Here is a 13,151-nt window from a genome sequence, read left to right as displayed (position 1 = left end):
CTAGAGCCTTCCGATCCCGAAGCAAACAGACGGAGTGATGGCTCCTTAATTAACTCACTTTGCTGTCCTTTTTCCGCTCCATTTTATTTCCCGTCTGTCAGGGCTCGTTTTGCACAAAAGCACATTGGAATTTTCATTTTTCTTGACAGGGACTTGGTACTACCTTTTCCATATGGTCCCTGAGTAATTAGTGAATTTTCACTTACATCTATAAATGCTGACCAATCGTCGTAGGATTAGGACTGCTCATAATGGTATTACACAAAAGCAAAGCAAAGCAAGGCTGCCTACTCTCCTCTGATTCCAGCCACGTCTGCCATGTGTGATACTTCATTAGCACTTTGGCTTTGAACTTTTTTAATAAGCAAAGTTGTTGCCAACAAGTTCGGCTCCTAAAAGTATGATAGCTTGCCACACTTTAAATAGGACTTCACTAACTACTATTAGCTCTCATAGGTTGTTCTTGTTTTAGAAGCTATGCAGTTGTTTGATTAGTTGTACATGAATGCACGAGTAAGTCTAAGTTTTGTTGCTTTTGGCCAATGTCAAAAGAAAATCTATAAGACGGTGTGAACTTAAATTATTTCCAAAAGAGATGTCAACAAATTGGTAGATTTTAATGACACCATAATTTTAGAAAACAACAAAGAATACATGATGGATTGACCCAAACAATTAAAGATTATGTACACCCTTGATTAATATTATACAGTTTACCCTAGTCAAATTTATAGTCTTTTCCTTTTCCTCTTATGATGTGGGCAAGCACAAAAGGAAAAACTTTCATACTGTCGCACGAGCCCACAGGCTAACCTCATCAATCTTGTCGTGTGCAATTTATGCAGCCAATTGCACAAGCGGTGTGCGTTTCAGCACCATATTGTGCAACTCGCAATTTTTCTTGTCGTGATTCCAGAAGACAAGGGCGGACAACTAGCATAGCTCAAAGAAATACCGGAACTCGGAGGGACTCCATCGAAAATGTGCGAGGCTATAAGAATGCGAGGAGGGGTCACGTTAACCGCGGTTATCTCATTAACCCGTCTCTTGGGTCTACGACGAGTTAAGCCCGGAGGCAAAAGGACAAATCACACAAAGAGCGGAAAAAAGGCACACAAATCGCGCCACCGTGGGACGCGTACGGCGCACCGCCCGGCCGCCGGATCTGCGCCGGCGACGCGACCGGACGTCGGATCTCCGCCGCCGCAGGAGGAGGGAGGCGGCGCTCTGGTCGTTCCTTGCTCGCGAGCGCTAGGATCCGCCCCGCCGGTGAGTCCCCACCTCACTCCTGTCCTCGGCCTGTGATCTGACGGGAGCTGGAGCTGCGGCGGGCGGGGCTTGTGCGGGCTTGGGTAATTTCCGGATTTTGCGGAGCTGTTTGATCGAAATGAGAACCTGCGACTCCGAGTGATTTCGTGTTGCTTCGTTCTCGTGTCGATCCAGCGCGTCAGTGAAGACCGCTGGGCGCTGGCGTCGTCTCAAAAATTTCGTCGGTGAATGGTACAGGATTTCAAAATGCTCAGGAAGCGTGTTTTGGTTATGTGATTTTTGGTGTTATTCAATTGAAAATGTGTGGGATTTGGGGCTAGCATAATTCCTGAAGAGACGTTTAGGATCTATGCGTAGTTTGTATTCTAAAGCTGTTTACTCGATGATTTGTGGGGTTGATTCATAAGGAGTGTGCAGCTTCCAGTAAAATGGTATTTGAATTTGTTTGCTTAGGTCCTATTTTGTCTGTTTCCCGCTGGTGTGAAACCGTATGAGCTGTTTGAACAATTTGATCGGGTCAGCGAACGGGGAATTTATCCAGTTTAAACTCTTGAGATTTTTTATATCTGCGTGCGAAATGATTTGCTCTGAGTACTTTGTCAAGCAATCAATCGAACCGTGGATTTCTTTTACAGAGCTTCCCACCATTAGTTCATTTCTGCTTGCATGCAACTCAAATCTGCCTACACCTGAAGCGATTGAGATCATTTTAGGTAGCTAACTAGCTATTCCTCTTAATCAACTGTTTGTCTTACAGACCTACCATAGGGACATAGCCTTGTTTCTATTAATTATTCTCATGAGCTACTATCACCTTCTGTACAAAAAGGGAAAAGTGATCTGAATTTGTATTCAAATGGCCATTTTTCCTGTTAAGAGGCTAATTAAATGTTCGTGTTTTTCATTTTGGTGAAGAAGACAACGGTACAGTTGCCTTCTTATATGTTAGATGTTGAATGCCACTAAATTCATTCTACTGTCTCCCTGATGTTGAGATCTAAGCTTACTGTTATTTCTAGTTAATGTTCTCATGGTCAAACCAAAATATTATTGATCAATTTGTTCCTGTTAAGAAACTTGAAACCCAGATGCAAGGTTTCTACAAGTTCTCCGTGTATTCTGTCCTACTTGTTCTGATCAACAGCTGTAATAGGTTTATCCCTCATAAACTTGTGAAACCATGCTACCTCTTGCTCTGTAAAAGAGTGCTACAACCTGATTCAGCAAACAAGATGGTAGAAAGAATATTGTTTAGAGGGGTAATTTAGATGCTCTATCAGTATGTTACATGCTTCTTAATCCATTTGTATCAAAGTTTATCCTGCTGTTTTATATTTTGTATCTGTCTTGAATCTTACATGTATCAATGCATGGAAGCTTGTTTTGTGCAATATGTTGATTATCAATTTTTCTCTTTTTTTTAACTTGCAGGAAACATATCAACCAATGGTTCAGTGATATCGAGCTTCCAGTTGATGCGGAGGTGGTGAAAACATCTTATCTTCTCCAAGACTACTGTCTGCTAGTTGCAAGAGTTTGTCCACGCCTTGCTGCTTATTCGCTTGCTTCTCTGGTGGAGTGCACTGAGAGAAGTTAGCAGATAAAGGCGGCTCCTTTCCGCTCTTCTATGTCCAGGGACTTGGACTGTCCTGTTCAGACACAGATGGCTGTGGCAGTCCTAGATCGGAGCTTCAGCAGTGATTATCCTGGAGGTAGCAGAACTGAAGGGAGGCAACCAAGCTGGAAGAGAGTCTTTGTCCAAACTGACAATGGTTCTGTCCTAGGCATCGAGTTGGAGAGGGGTGAAAATGTGCAAGCTGTGAAAAAGAAGCTGCAGATAGCCCTCAATGTGCCCACTGACGAGAGCTCTCTGACCTTTGGTGATCTTGTTCTGAGTAATGATCTTAGCAGCATTCGTAATGACTCACCTTTGCTTCTCAAAAGGAATCAGATTCACCGAAGCAATTCCACACCTTGCCTCTCCCCTACTGGAAAGGATGTTTGGAAGCAAGACAGGAGTGGGCCTATTGAAATCCTTGGCTGTTCAATCCCTTCCTCTCGGATGAAGCAGCTTGCTAAGGATGTCATCAAAGCCATAAGGAATGGTGTTGAGCCAGTAGCAGTTACCAGTGGGATGGGTGGTGCTTACTACTTCAAGAACATCTGGGGAGAGCGTGTTGCAATTGTCAAGCCAACTGATGAGGAACCATTTGCCCCAAACAACCCAAAAGGTTTTGTGGGGAAGGCACTGGGACAGCCAGGCCTCAAAAGATCTGTGCGAGTTGGTGAGACAGGTTTCCGAGAGGTTGCTGCTTACCTCCTTGACCATGATCACTTTGCAAATGTTCCTCCCACCATGCTGGTCAAGATAACACACAATGTGTTCAATGTGAATGACTGTGTTGGGTGCAAAAGCAAAGTTTTCTGCAACAAGTCAGAAGCTGTGAGCAAGATTGCATCATTGCAGCAGTTCATTCCACACGATTTTGATGCTAGTGACCATGGGACGTCAAGCTTCCCTGTATCTGCAGTGCATAGGATCGGCATACTTGACATTAGGATCTTCAACACTGATAGGCATGCTGGAAATCTTCTGGTCAGGAAGCTTGGTCCTGGGGCTGACAATTTTGGAGAGCAGACAGAACTCATTCCTATTGACCATGGTCTTTGTCTGCCAGAATGCCTAGAAGACCCTTACTTTGAGTGGATCCACTGGCCTCAGGCATCAGTTCCTTTCTCTGAGGAGGAGCTTGATTACATTGCAAGACTTGATCCTGTAAAAGATGCTGAAATGCTCCGGATGGAGCTACCCATGATACATGAGGCGTGCATCAGAGTGCTGGTGCTGTCAACAATATTTCTCAAGGAAGCTGCAGCATTTGGCCTCTGCCTGTCTGAGATTGGAGAGATGATGAGCAGGCAGTTCTCTGGAAAAGAAGAGGAACCAAGTGAGCTTGAGCTTCTCTGCATGGAAGCAAGGAAATGGGTCGAGGAAAGAGTGTTCTTTCTTCCTGATGAAGCCGGAGTTGAAGATGACGATGATGACTTCACCCAATTCCCTCTTGACAGCGAGGATGATTCTGACGGTTCCTTTGAACTAGCAGCCTTCAGCAAGTTTGGGAGCATTAAGGCAAGTTCCAGGAATCCACTGTCCAAGTTAGATGAGTGTGATGAGGAAGATGAAGAGGAGAATGAGGATGATGCCTACACAACCGGGGAGGATGCTTACAGCTTGACCAGTGAATTACCTCAGAAGATTTCTTCTATGTCAAAGCTGTCCTCGTCCATGAAGGGGCTTGGTTTCGTCGGGAAATCTAAAGCCTACCATACAGGTGTCCCAAAGGGTAAAGTGAGTAAAACTAACTACCGTGGCAAAGCTAGTGAGCATCAGTCCGGGAGCAGGAGCGCCAATGAGCTGCTCCCGCCCAGCACCAGTTTTGTGAAGGTGTCGGACATGGGCCCTAGAGAGTGGAGTGTTTTCCTCGACATGTTCCAGGAGCTGCTCCCAAGCACCTTCCGTGCCCGGAAGCACACTACTGGTGGCGGCCCTCGTCCGATGCTGAGGCTGGGCACGTCTTGCCAGTTTTGAAAGCAGTAGAAGAGAAGCTACCAAGGTAATGTAGTTCGTCGAGCTCTGGTTTGCAGCAGCGGCAGCGCCAGTTGCAGCAGGTACTATACGCTCTTATTAGGTGTATGGAGCCGGTAGAGGTGGTTCGAGAAATAAGACCGTCTGTGTCCTTGGCATATGAGATGAGAGGTTGCAGGAGAGGGGTGTGTCTGTTGTGCATAGCGTTTGACATATGGGGGTGCCTTGTTCTTTCCTTCTTTGTACATGTATATAGTGCTCCTACTACCTCGCAACACCGGGCTCGATCTCGACCCGTACCTGATGGTGGTGGTGGTGAGCGTGCTGGGGGCATCGCCTCGTGTGTCCCGGCTTTGCCGCTGTACCATTTTGGAGACGCTTACCATGATATGAACTATGATATGGCTACAGATATATGCATGAATATCCCCTGCTGTCTCTGTCTGCAGTTTCTGTCTCTGTATTCCTCTTCATCGGAGCTTGTTTGTGTCCTAGCCGTGCTGAAAACTACGTTGATACTTGGAAGGAACGATCTGGAACTTGCTTCAGAAAGTGTCAAAGATCTGCGTCCCATGTGCCGCGCGTACTCCGCAGCTGCATGATTGGTCGATCACATCGGCGTGGGGCTCGTTCGTTCACGTCGATCTCGCCTCCAGATATGGTTTATTAACACCCGCTGAATTGACTAATTTGTTGTAATCTTTTTCGTGCTATGATATGATATCCTGTAATATCTTGTCGCGAAAAGAGCCAATCTTTAGACTCAGTTCCCTGCTGCGACGTAAGCGCCTGGAGGAGTTCGAGCACTATCGCTTGGCCGCGCCGCGTCACCGCAGGCTTATCCCGGCGGCAGCATGGGGCCCAAAGTGCAAAAAAGCTCTCGTGGTCCGGTTCGCCACGGCAGCCATTGGCCCGGGCAGGCAAGCAGGCACAAGATTCGGAAGCGTCGCCATCGCCGCAGGCCCGCAGGTCCAGTTGCCTAGTAGATGATGCCTCTTCGCTTCCTGCAGAGCGGCGGCGCCGGCACGGTGGGCGCATGGTGGCGTTGAGTGTGGGGGAGACGCCCCGAACCACAACATACTGAATCTTGCTTCTTGCAATGGCACAGACTGATTATGGTTTTTCTTTTTTTTCTTAAGAAAAAGAGAGAGTAAGATACAGACTGATTCAGGCAGCATGAAGAAAAAATTTAGGCAAGCTCCAGATCCCAAATTAAACTGATAAGCTACCCACCTGAGATGTCTCTACCTCCATTAAACTTTATAATCTGTAGACCTTCAGGTCAAACTCTCTAAATTTTTTATTTCAGTGCGACGGTGCCTCAACCTCAAACTTTTTCTCTGAGCGCTCACGCATGAGGGATCTAAAAGTATAAACCCCAATCTAGGCCCAATATGGATCGGCCATCCCTTTTGCACCACCATATTAGATATGTAGTGGGCCGGTGCTTCGGCCCAAGAAGGCCTAAACATCTCTCACTGCAACTGAAAAAGTCTGGACAGAGCTTCACGCCTATAAGCCTCTGTTGCCACTCGGCACGCATCCTGCAACCTGAACCTGATTGGTGATTACCTGAAGGGCCACCATCAGTTTCTTTTGTCTGCAACTTCAGAAGTGATGCTGAGAAATTACAGATGCTCTCCATCCAAGCACATTACAACCAAAACTGCCCGTTCCAGTGAACTCAGATGGGTTCCATGAGTACCAAGAACGAGCTACAGCCTACATGTGGCTTGTAGAGCGAGCTCCGATCCTAAGCTAACTAGCTAAGCTAACCATTAGCTAATGGCTACTGTGGTTAGATGTATCTATAAAGCAAGAGGACCCTGCTTATCTCATACTCCAGGAGCTATACCCGAGATTCACAATACCTAGGGCTTCTTGGCGAGTTCGTCCAGCGGAGCGTCGTTGTTGATGGGTCGGTGGCGACGGGCATCCAGCTTGAAGTTGTAATCCATGCCGAGGACCTCAGGGGCCACGGCAGCCGTATCGCCTTGCCTTGGTGCCGGAAACATGGCATGAGTTGCTGATCCCTTGCTCCTTTTACCCTGAAAGCGGAGATTGCAGTCATAATAAGCAAACACAGCAGCTGCAGAAAAGGCATGAAAACTCTGAATTGGTAGAGCAATGCACTTACCGAGTCATGTACAGCTTCAGCAGGTGCATCTGCTTCTTGATTTGCTCCTGCAGCAACGAGAAAATGATGCATTTCAGGCCATTGTTCAGTCCTCAATGCCCATGCTTATTCAAGAAAAGAAAAATGTTCATGCTATACTTCTACGCCTACTGGTGGTTTGTATTCAGAAAAGCAGCAACTACACTTGACTACGCAATGAGCAGTGGTAGTAGAAGATCAGGTGATTTGTTGGAAGACATTGATTATCAGAGGCTAGAAACCAAGGAGAAGTATTTGCCTGCTTCATTTTCAGTTATTCCTTGGTGGGTGAGTTCTCGGAGTGCGGTAATCGGCACTGAACGGCACGAGGCCGGCAAATCTGTGCTTGCCGCGCCCAGTGCTCTCACCGCTCAACCCGACAACAGTAACCTCTACAGTTTTCTCCTCTTCATGGACATGGACAGTGTTTGCACCTGTGCTCTGGGCTCCCTCTTCTTCCACCACCTCATCCTTCTTGGCGCCATCTCCATGCCCAAGAGCTGCCATTATCTTCCGGCCTCTCAACCATTCCCGGCCCGTTAACAGTACCGCATTTCCTCCCAATCGTTCCTGCATTATTTCCGGGGGGAGAAAAATGTCAGAAACTGGCACTGAGAATATTTGTTCCTAGTTGTATTGTACTTGCATCCTGCTGCTGCTGCCATGAACTGGAGGTACCTGCAAAACTGCACTAACCTTGTGTGCTTCAGCGGCGGAGGCAGACAGCGCAGACAAGGAGAGCAGGAGCGCCAGAAGAACACCTGCGCGCCTCATCTTGCCAGTCGCCACACCCCTTGCTGCTCAGCAGCTTCGCATGCAGTCTTGCTTGCACGGAGCCGCTGATTCAGAAATCAAAGGAAAGGAGAGGTTTAGGAGGCAGGTGCAGGGTTTTATAAGGAGTTTAATTTGCAGAGGAGCTGAACCCACAGCGATTAGCACTCAGCAGCTCAGGAGCTGAGACTCCGATGCTAGTCAAAGCGAGCCACTGCGTATTCAAATCGCCGTTCTGACAGGCCCCCCTCTAGAAAACCAAACTGTCCTTTCCGTTTTTCTTAAGCCCGCGGCTTGTCTCGCGCCCCGCGCACCGATGCGGTGGTCCTCGATCGGTTGGCCGGCCTGCACATGGAACGGAGGAGGATGTCAAGACGTGAGGCCGGCCGGGGGCCCAGCCGATCTCCGGCCGCGGCTCCGGCGCGCGCACGGCGGCACCGGCCGGCCACTCAGGGCCGACCGTCGCGGGCTCCGATTCCCTCGCATTGAGATTTGAGGCGGCTGTAGCGTGAGATCCAGCCCCTGTAGCGCGGTGCTTTTTTTGGGCGCGTGCAGGGAGATCGCTAGCGACGGTCTCGGATTCCTTCACAGATCCAGCGCCGTGCTTGAAGCGCTGCCAAGTACCAAGATGGCAAGATCTGCGTTTAATTGCTTGCACGACACGGAGTTAAAGAAGACGATTGCTTTTGTTTACGCCTGTGTCCGATCGACGTGGCGCCGCGCCATTGGTTCCGACCGAGGCTGGGCCACCCCTGGCAGCGTGATCGATCCGGAGGTCCAAGTGGCGGCAGTGGTTAGTGGTGAGCGAGACCGCGAGAGCGGGCGAGAGACGGATTATTAAAGCTGATTGGGGAGGTATTAGTTTGAGCTTACCCAAGTGGTGCGAGGCCACGTTACGTAACAGTCAAGATTCGTGGCCCCTAGTAAGTGGTAATCTTTCAGGGCTAATGCTTGTTTGTTTTGATTTCAGTCTCAGCTCAGCTTCTCCCCCGGCCGGTCAAAGATCTGGCGCGCCAACTGCGTCGTGCTGGCCGGATTAGAAATGGGCGCGAGACATCAGGCGAGGGTTAAATAAAGCCCCGTGGTCCTGGCCGGGTTACCCCTCCCGAGAAACTGACCGTGGGGCCGGTCGGGAGCGTGGGCCCGCATGGCAGTGGCTCGGCGGAAATAATGACGGAGTTAGCCATGCATGGTTACCTGTATTATTAGCATGTGACAGTGGGGCTGCTGGCTTTGCTGCTGCTCCGGCGCCTGACTGAGCCCGGATCTGGCGTCCCGGATCTTTGACTCGGAGCCGCACGGGCGGGCGGGCGCGGCGCCGGCAGCTGGAGTTCTCGTGCGGAGGGTTTGAGACTTGAGAGAGGCGGCAGCATGAACGTACAATCACAAGTGGCCGGCGTTCCGTGCTGGCCTGCTTGTCGTCTGCTCGTGTCGCTCGGGCTCCGGCTCGAAACGTACTTGAGTTGAGCACCCCGGCCAGCTCCTCCGGAGCACGTGAGTGCGTTTCCCGATGACGCGCGCGCACCGTCTCGTTCGTTGTCAGGAACGGTCGGCCGAGAGGAGGGCTGGAAGACGTTGCGGGCGGCTAGGCAAGCGAAGACGGCGGCCGGGGCGTGCGGACTGCGAAGCCTGCTGTTCGTGTCCGGTGCTGCGGCGGCGAGGCATATGGCGGCGCGTCGGAACGGGGGCGGGGGGCGTCGAGTCGAGAGCGTGCTGCGCGCGGCCTTTGGTTGACGCAGCGCGCGACGTCCTCACGGCGGCTGGCGCGCCGCGCGCACGGGAGGGCGGCGGCGGCGGCGCCCGGCAGCAGCGCACGGGGACACGAGCCGCGACCTCCGGGGTGGGACGAAGGAAGAGGGAGGGGGAGCCGCAACAAGACTCTATTAGCGCGTCGCCGGGCTTGGGCCTGGGCCATGTTGAGAAATGTAAATTTGCGGACCGGACCGGATGGGCTTGCATGGCCGACGGGGCTGCGTCGGCAACCTCCACTAGCATGACGACCAATGCCTAGCATTCGGCCCACAAACTTCAGCTTAGCCAGTCCACAGACTTGTGGGTCCCGTAGTTTCCTCAAATGTAGCCCAAGGCCCAACGACAACCGTGACTTATTATAGAAAGAAGAAGAAACAAAAGATCAGCCTCTCACCCTGAAATACGCTTTTTTTATTTTTTTTTATTTTTTTAAATTTTTTTTACAGAAATATATTTTTGGTTTCACAATTTATAGTTTTATACCCCTACCGCCCCTTGCCGCCCCCCTGCCGGGACTTATTACAATTTTATATGTAATTAAAATTTGAGTGCTATCGCATGGAGGCCCCTACCGCCCGGTGGAGGGGCGGCAGGCAGGCCGACCGCCTAGCAGGGGGCGGCAGGTTCCCCCCAAATATAAAAGCTGAGGTCCCCCGCACCTACATTTGCAGCAAACAACATCCATAGAGGAAAAAAGGAGAGACGTGGGGGTGAGGGAGGGAGTTGCAACAGCGAAGACTGCACTGTCTGTCTTCGTTCCAATACTGATAGATTTACTCCATAGGAATCACGAGTAATTCTATAGAAATCACCGTAATGAACTTGAAACGCCACCTTGCTCGACATATCTGGCCATCCAAATAATTAATTTTAATTAAACCAGTTTCTAAAACCATGGTACGACTTCAATTATAACCACTAATCCGAACCATAAGCGGTTACAATTATAAAAGACACTAATCATAGAATTAAAAATACAAAAAATTTAGAATGGCAAAGTTGAGAAATATTGGTTACCTGCGGTTCGGATCCAAAATCCGGCAGGGCTTCGCTATTGCAACTCTCTCCCTCACCCCACGTCTCTCCTTTTTCCCTCTATGGATGTTGTTTGCTGCAAATGCAGGTGGGGGACCTCTGCTTTTATATTGGGGGGAGCCTGCCGCCCCTCTGCTGGGCGGTCGGCCTGCCTGCCGCCCCTCCACCGGGCGGTAGGGTCCTCCATGTGATAGCACTCAAATTTTAATTACATATATATGTCCCTACCGCTCGGCAGGGGGTGGCAGGGGCCGGCCGCCCTGCAGACGGGCAGTAGGCCCCCTGCCGCCCTCCTGCAGGGGTGGTAGGGGTATAAAACTGTAAATTGTGAAACTAAAAATATATTTCTATAAAAAATATTTTTTAAAAATATAAAAATAGAAAAAACGGCTGAAATACCCCCACCCCAAAGGCCCGACTGGACGGCACCGGCGGCGGCCGCCGAGGCCTCCGCCGCCAGCGTGATGTGATCATGTCAGAAAACTCAGCAATTTCTGCCGAATGGATGTTTTAAGTTGTAACTGACGGCGTGAGGGTTTGTTTAGATCACTGTGCTAAAAATTCTATGAAAAAAATCTTATTAATTTGGAGTATTAAATAAAGTCTATTTATGAAATTTTTGGCACAGATGTATTGTAAATCACGAAACGAATCTAATGAGTCTAATTAATTTATGATTAATCTATAATTAACGGATAATTACTGTAGCAACAATGTTGCAAATTATGGATTAAATAGACTCATTAGATTTATCTCACGATTTACAACCTATCCGTTCAAAAAATTTATAAATAGATTTTATTTAATACTCCATTTATGTGTCTAAACATTTGATGTAATATTTTTTGGTGTAAAATTTTGAGATCTAAACCCACCCTCCACTTCGTATCTTACCGGCAGGCAGGCAATGTCTGCCGCTGCCGCTGACGCACCCGGCCGGCTGCCACTGCACAGATTCGGGATGCGGTGTGCTCTTGCGATGCCAGCCGAGCACCAGCTTGAGAAGGACATGAAAGAGGAGGAAAGGATCTTTGGGATTGATCTTGACACTTGCACACCAGCTCAGTGAATTTGGTATGAAGATAAGCAGCAAACCATTCTCGAACAGATTGCAGCTAGGCGCAGGAACAGACAGCAGCCATGAAGAATGCTCTGTTGTAAGATTGTGTAAGCTTGTGTATGCTCTGTATGCTATTCGGACATTATTTTAAGCTTGTATTCGGACAAGTATTGTAAGCTTGTTGTAAACTCTGTTGTAAGCTTGTTGTATGGGGACAACTATTTGGATATGTATTCTGTTGAATTATGGTGACTCCCTATCAGTGTGCAAGCATTCATTTTATTGGTCTTCTCATAGCTATCTCCTTTATTAGCATTCATTTTTTGAGGTTGCAGACCACTCCTTTATTAGCATTCTATTTTTTGAGCTGCATTCCGTGGGCTGTAAATATTTTCTCTTATTTTCTTTTTCTCTCATTCCAGAAGCACTACATTGGAAAGGGAGTTTCACCTTTGGAATATTTGATGGAAGAATAGAACAAGGCTTGCCAACATAATATGACAGGTCCTAAATATTTGTTACAAGCGAACATAATATATCAGGTCCTAATATTTGTTACAAGCCAACATAATATGACAAGTCCTAATAATTATTACAAGCCAACATAATATGACAAGTCCCAATAATTATTACAAGCCAACATAATATGACAGGTCCTAATATTTGTTACAAGCCAACATAATATGACAGGTCCTAATATTTGTTACAAGCCAACATAATATGACAAGTCCTAATAATTATTACAAGCCAAGCTAACGCAATATGACAAGAGCTAATAATTATTTATCTAATGCTGAAGAGATCCCAGCCTCCTTCACTGGTGCTCGATGAGATCATATTGTAGTTGTTAGTGCGTGTCTTGGTCATGAAGTCTATGGTGTGCAGCCACAAATGCCTCCCTGTCCAGTGGCGGAGGCAGGGGGTGCTCAAGCCCCCCTACCACCTTGGCTTCCATGGAAGCCCCCCCAAGCCCCCCTACAAATTTTGTGGAGGAAGAAGAAGGAAGAAGAAAATTTTGAGGAGGAAGAAGAAGGAATGAGAGGAGGGAGGATGAAGAAGGAAGAAGGAAGAAGGAAAGGAGAGCCCCTCCTAGCTCTGGATCCTGGCTCCGCCGCTGTCCCTGTCGGATTGTTGCTATACGGAACAGCTAGATGGCCAATGTTCAAGAAATCAGTATTGTGGGCACCGTCTTGCTCATCCTCCACTATCATGTTATGCAAAATAATGCAAGTCAGCATTATGTCATTAATGTTGCTACGGTCCCAACCATACGCGGGTCCTCGGATCACCGCGAAGCGAGTTTGCAGAACACCAAAGGCACGCTCTATATCCTTGCGTGCACTTTCCTGTTGAGTTGCAAAGTGCTTCGTCTTCTGCTCCATGGGGTGACGAATAGTCTTAACAAAGGCTGCCCACTCAGGATAGATGCCATCGGCAAGGCAGTAGCCCATGTTATATGTCCTTCCATTGACTGCAAACGACACAGGGGTTGAACAACCCCTAAGGTAACTCGAGAATACTGG

At 48.5% G+C, this 13,151-nt stretch overlaps 2 protein-coding genes across 3 annotated transcripts; one reads left to right on the top strand and one right to left on the bottom strand.

Moving 5' to 3' along the window:
• Positions 1 to 1,023: 1,023 nt before the first annotated feature.
• LOC120660986 (phosphatidylinositol 4-kinase gamma 7-like) lies at positions 1,024 to 5,281 on the top strand. Of its 2 annotated transcripts, none has more exons than XM_039939656.1 (2): positions 1,024 to 1,269; positions 2,701 to 5,281. In XM_039939656.1, exon 2 carries the CDS (start codon positions 2,897 to 2,899, stop codon positions 4,856 to 4,858), a length of 1,962 nt encoding a protein of 653 aa, XP_039795590.1. In that variant the 5' UTR covers positions 1,024 to 1,269; positions 2,701 to 2,896; the 3' UTR covers positions 4,859 to 5,281. The 2 variants fall into 2 exon arrangements, with proteins under 2 accessions (XP_039795590.1, XP_039795588.1); XM_039939654.1 differs by lacking the exon at positions 1,024 to 1,269 and adding an exon at positions 1,342 to 1,500.
• A 913-nt stretch (positions 5,282 to 6,194) lies between these two features.
• LOC120658887 lies at positions 6,195 to 7,915 on the bottom strand. The gene is made up of 4 exons (XM_039937023.1): positions 7,707 to 7,915; positions 7,445 to 7,580; positions 6,993 to 7,039; positions 6,195 to 6,903 (listed from the first exon to the last, which is right to left on the bottom strand). Exons 1-4 carry the CDS (start codon positions 7,782 to 7,784, stop codon positions 6,727 to 6,729), a joined length of 438 nt encoding a protein of 145 aa, XP_039792957.1. The 5' UTR covers positions 7,785 to 7,915; the 3' UTR covers positions 6,195 to 6,726.
• Between the last annotated feature and the right edge of the window lie 5,236 nt (positions 7,916 to 13,151).

This window comes from Panicum virgatum, chromosome 2N (assembly GCF_016808335.1).
Source record: "Panicum virgatum strain AP13 chromosome 2N, P.virgatum_v5, whole genome shotgun sequence".
Taxonomy (NCBI): domain Eukaryota; kingdom Viridiplantae; phylum Streptophyta; class Magnoliopsida; order Poales; family Poaceae; genus Panicum; species Panicum virgatum.
Note: the sequence above shows the minus strand (reverse complement) of the source record. Positions and strands in the feature narration are given on the sequence as shown.

Excerpts from the sequence above, each read along its gene's own strand:
- LOC120660986 (XM_039939656.1), top strand. The coding sequence starts at position 2,897 with ATGTCCAGGGACTTGGACTGTCCTGTTCAGACACAGATGGCTGTGGCA.
- LOC120658887 (XM_039937023.1), bottom strand. The coding sequence starts at position 7,784 with ATGAGGCGCGCAGGTGTTCTTCTGGCGCTCCTGCTCTCCTTGTCTGCG. Across the intron at positions 7,581-7,706 it reads CCGCCGCTGAAGCACACAAG|GAACGATTGGGAGGAAATGC; the intron begins GTTAGTGCAGTT and ends GAAATAATGCAG. Across the intron at positions 7,040-7,444 it reads AGAGGGAGCCCAGAGCACAG|GAGCAAATCAAGAAGCAGAT; the intron begins GTGCAAACACTG and ends TCGTTGCTGCAG.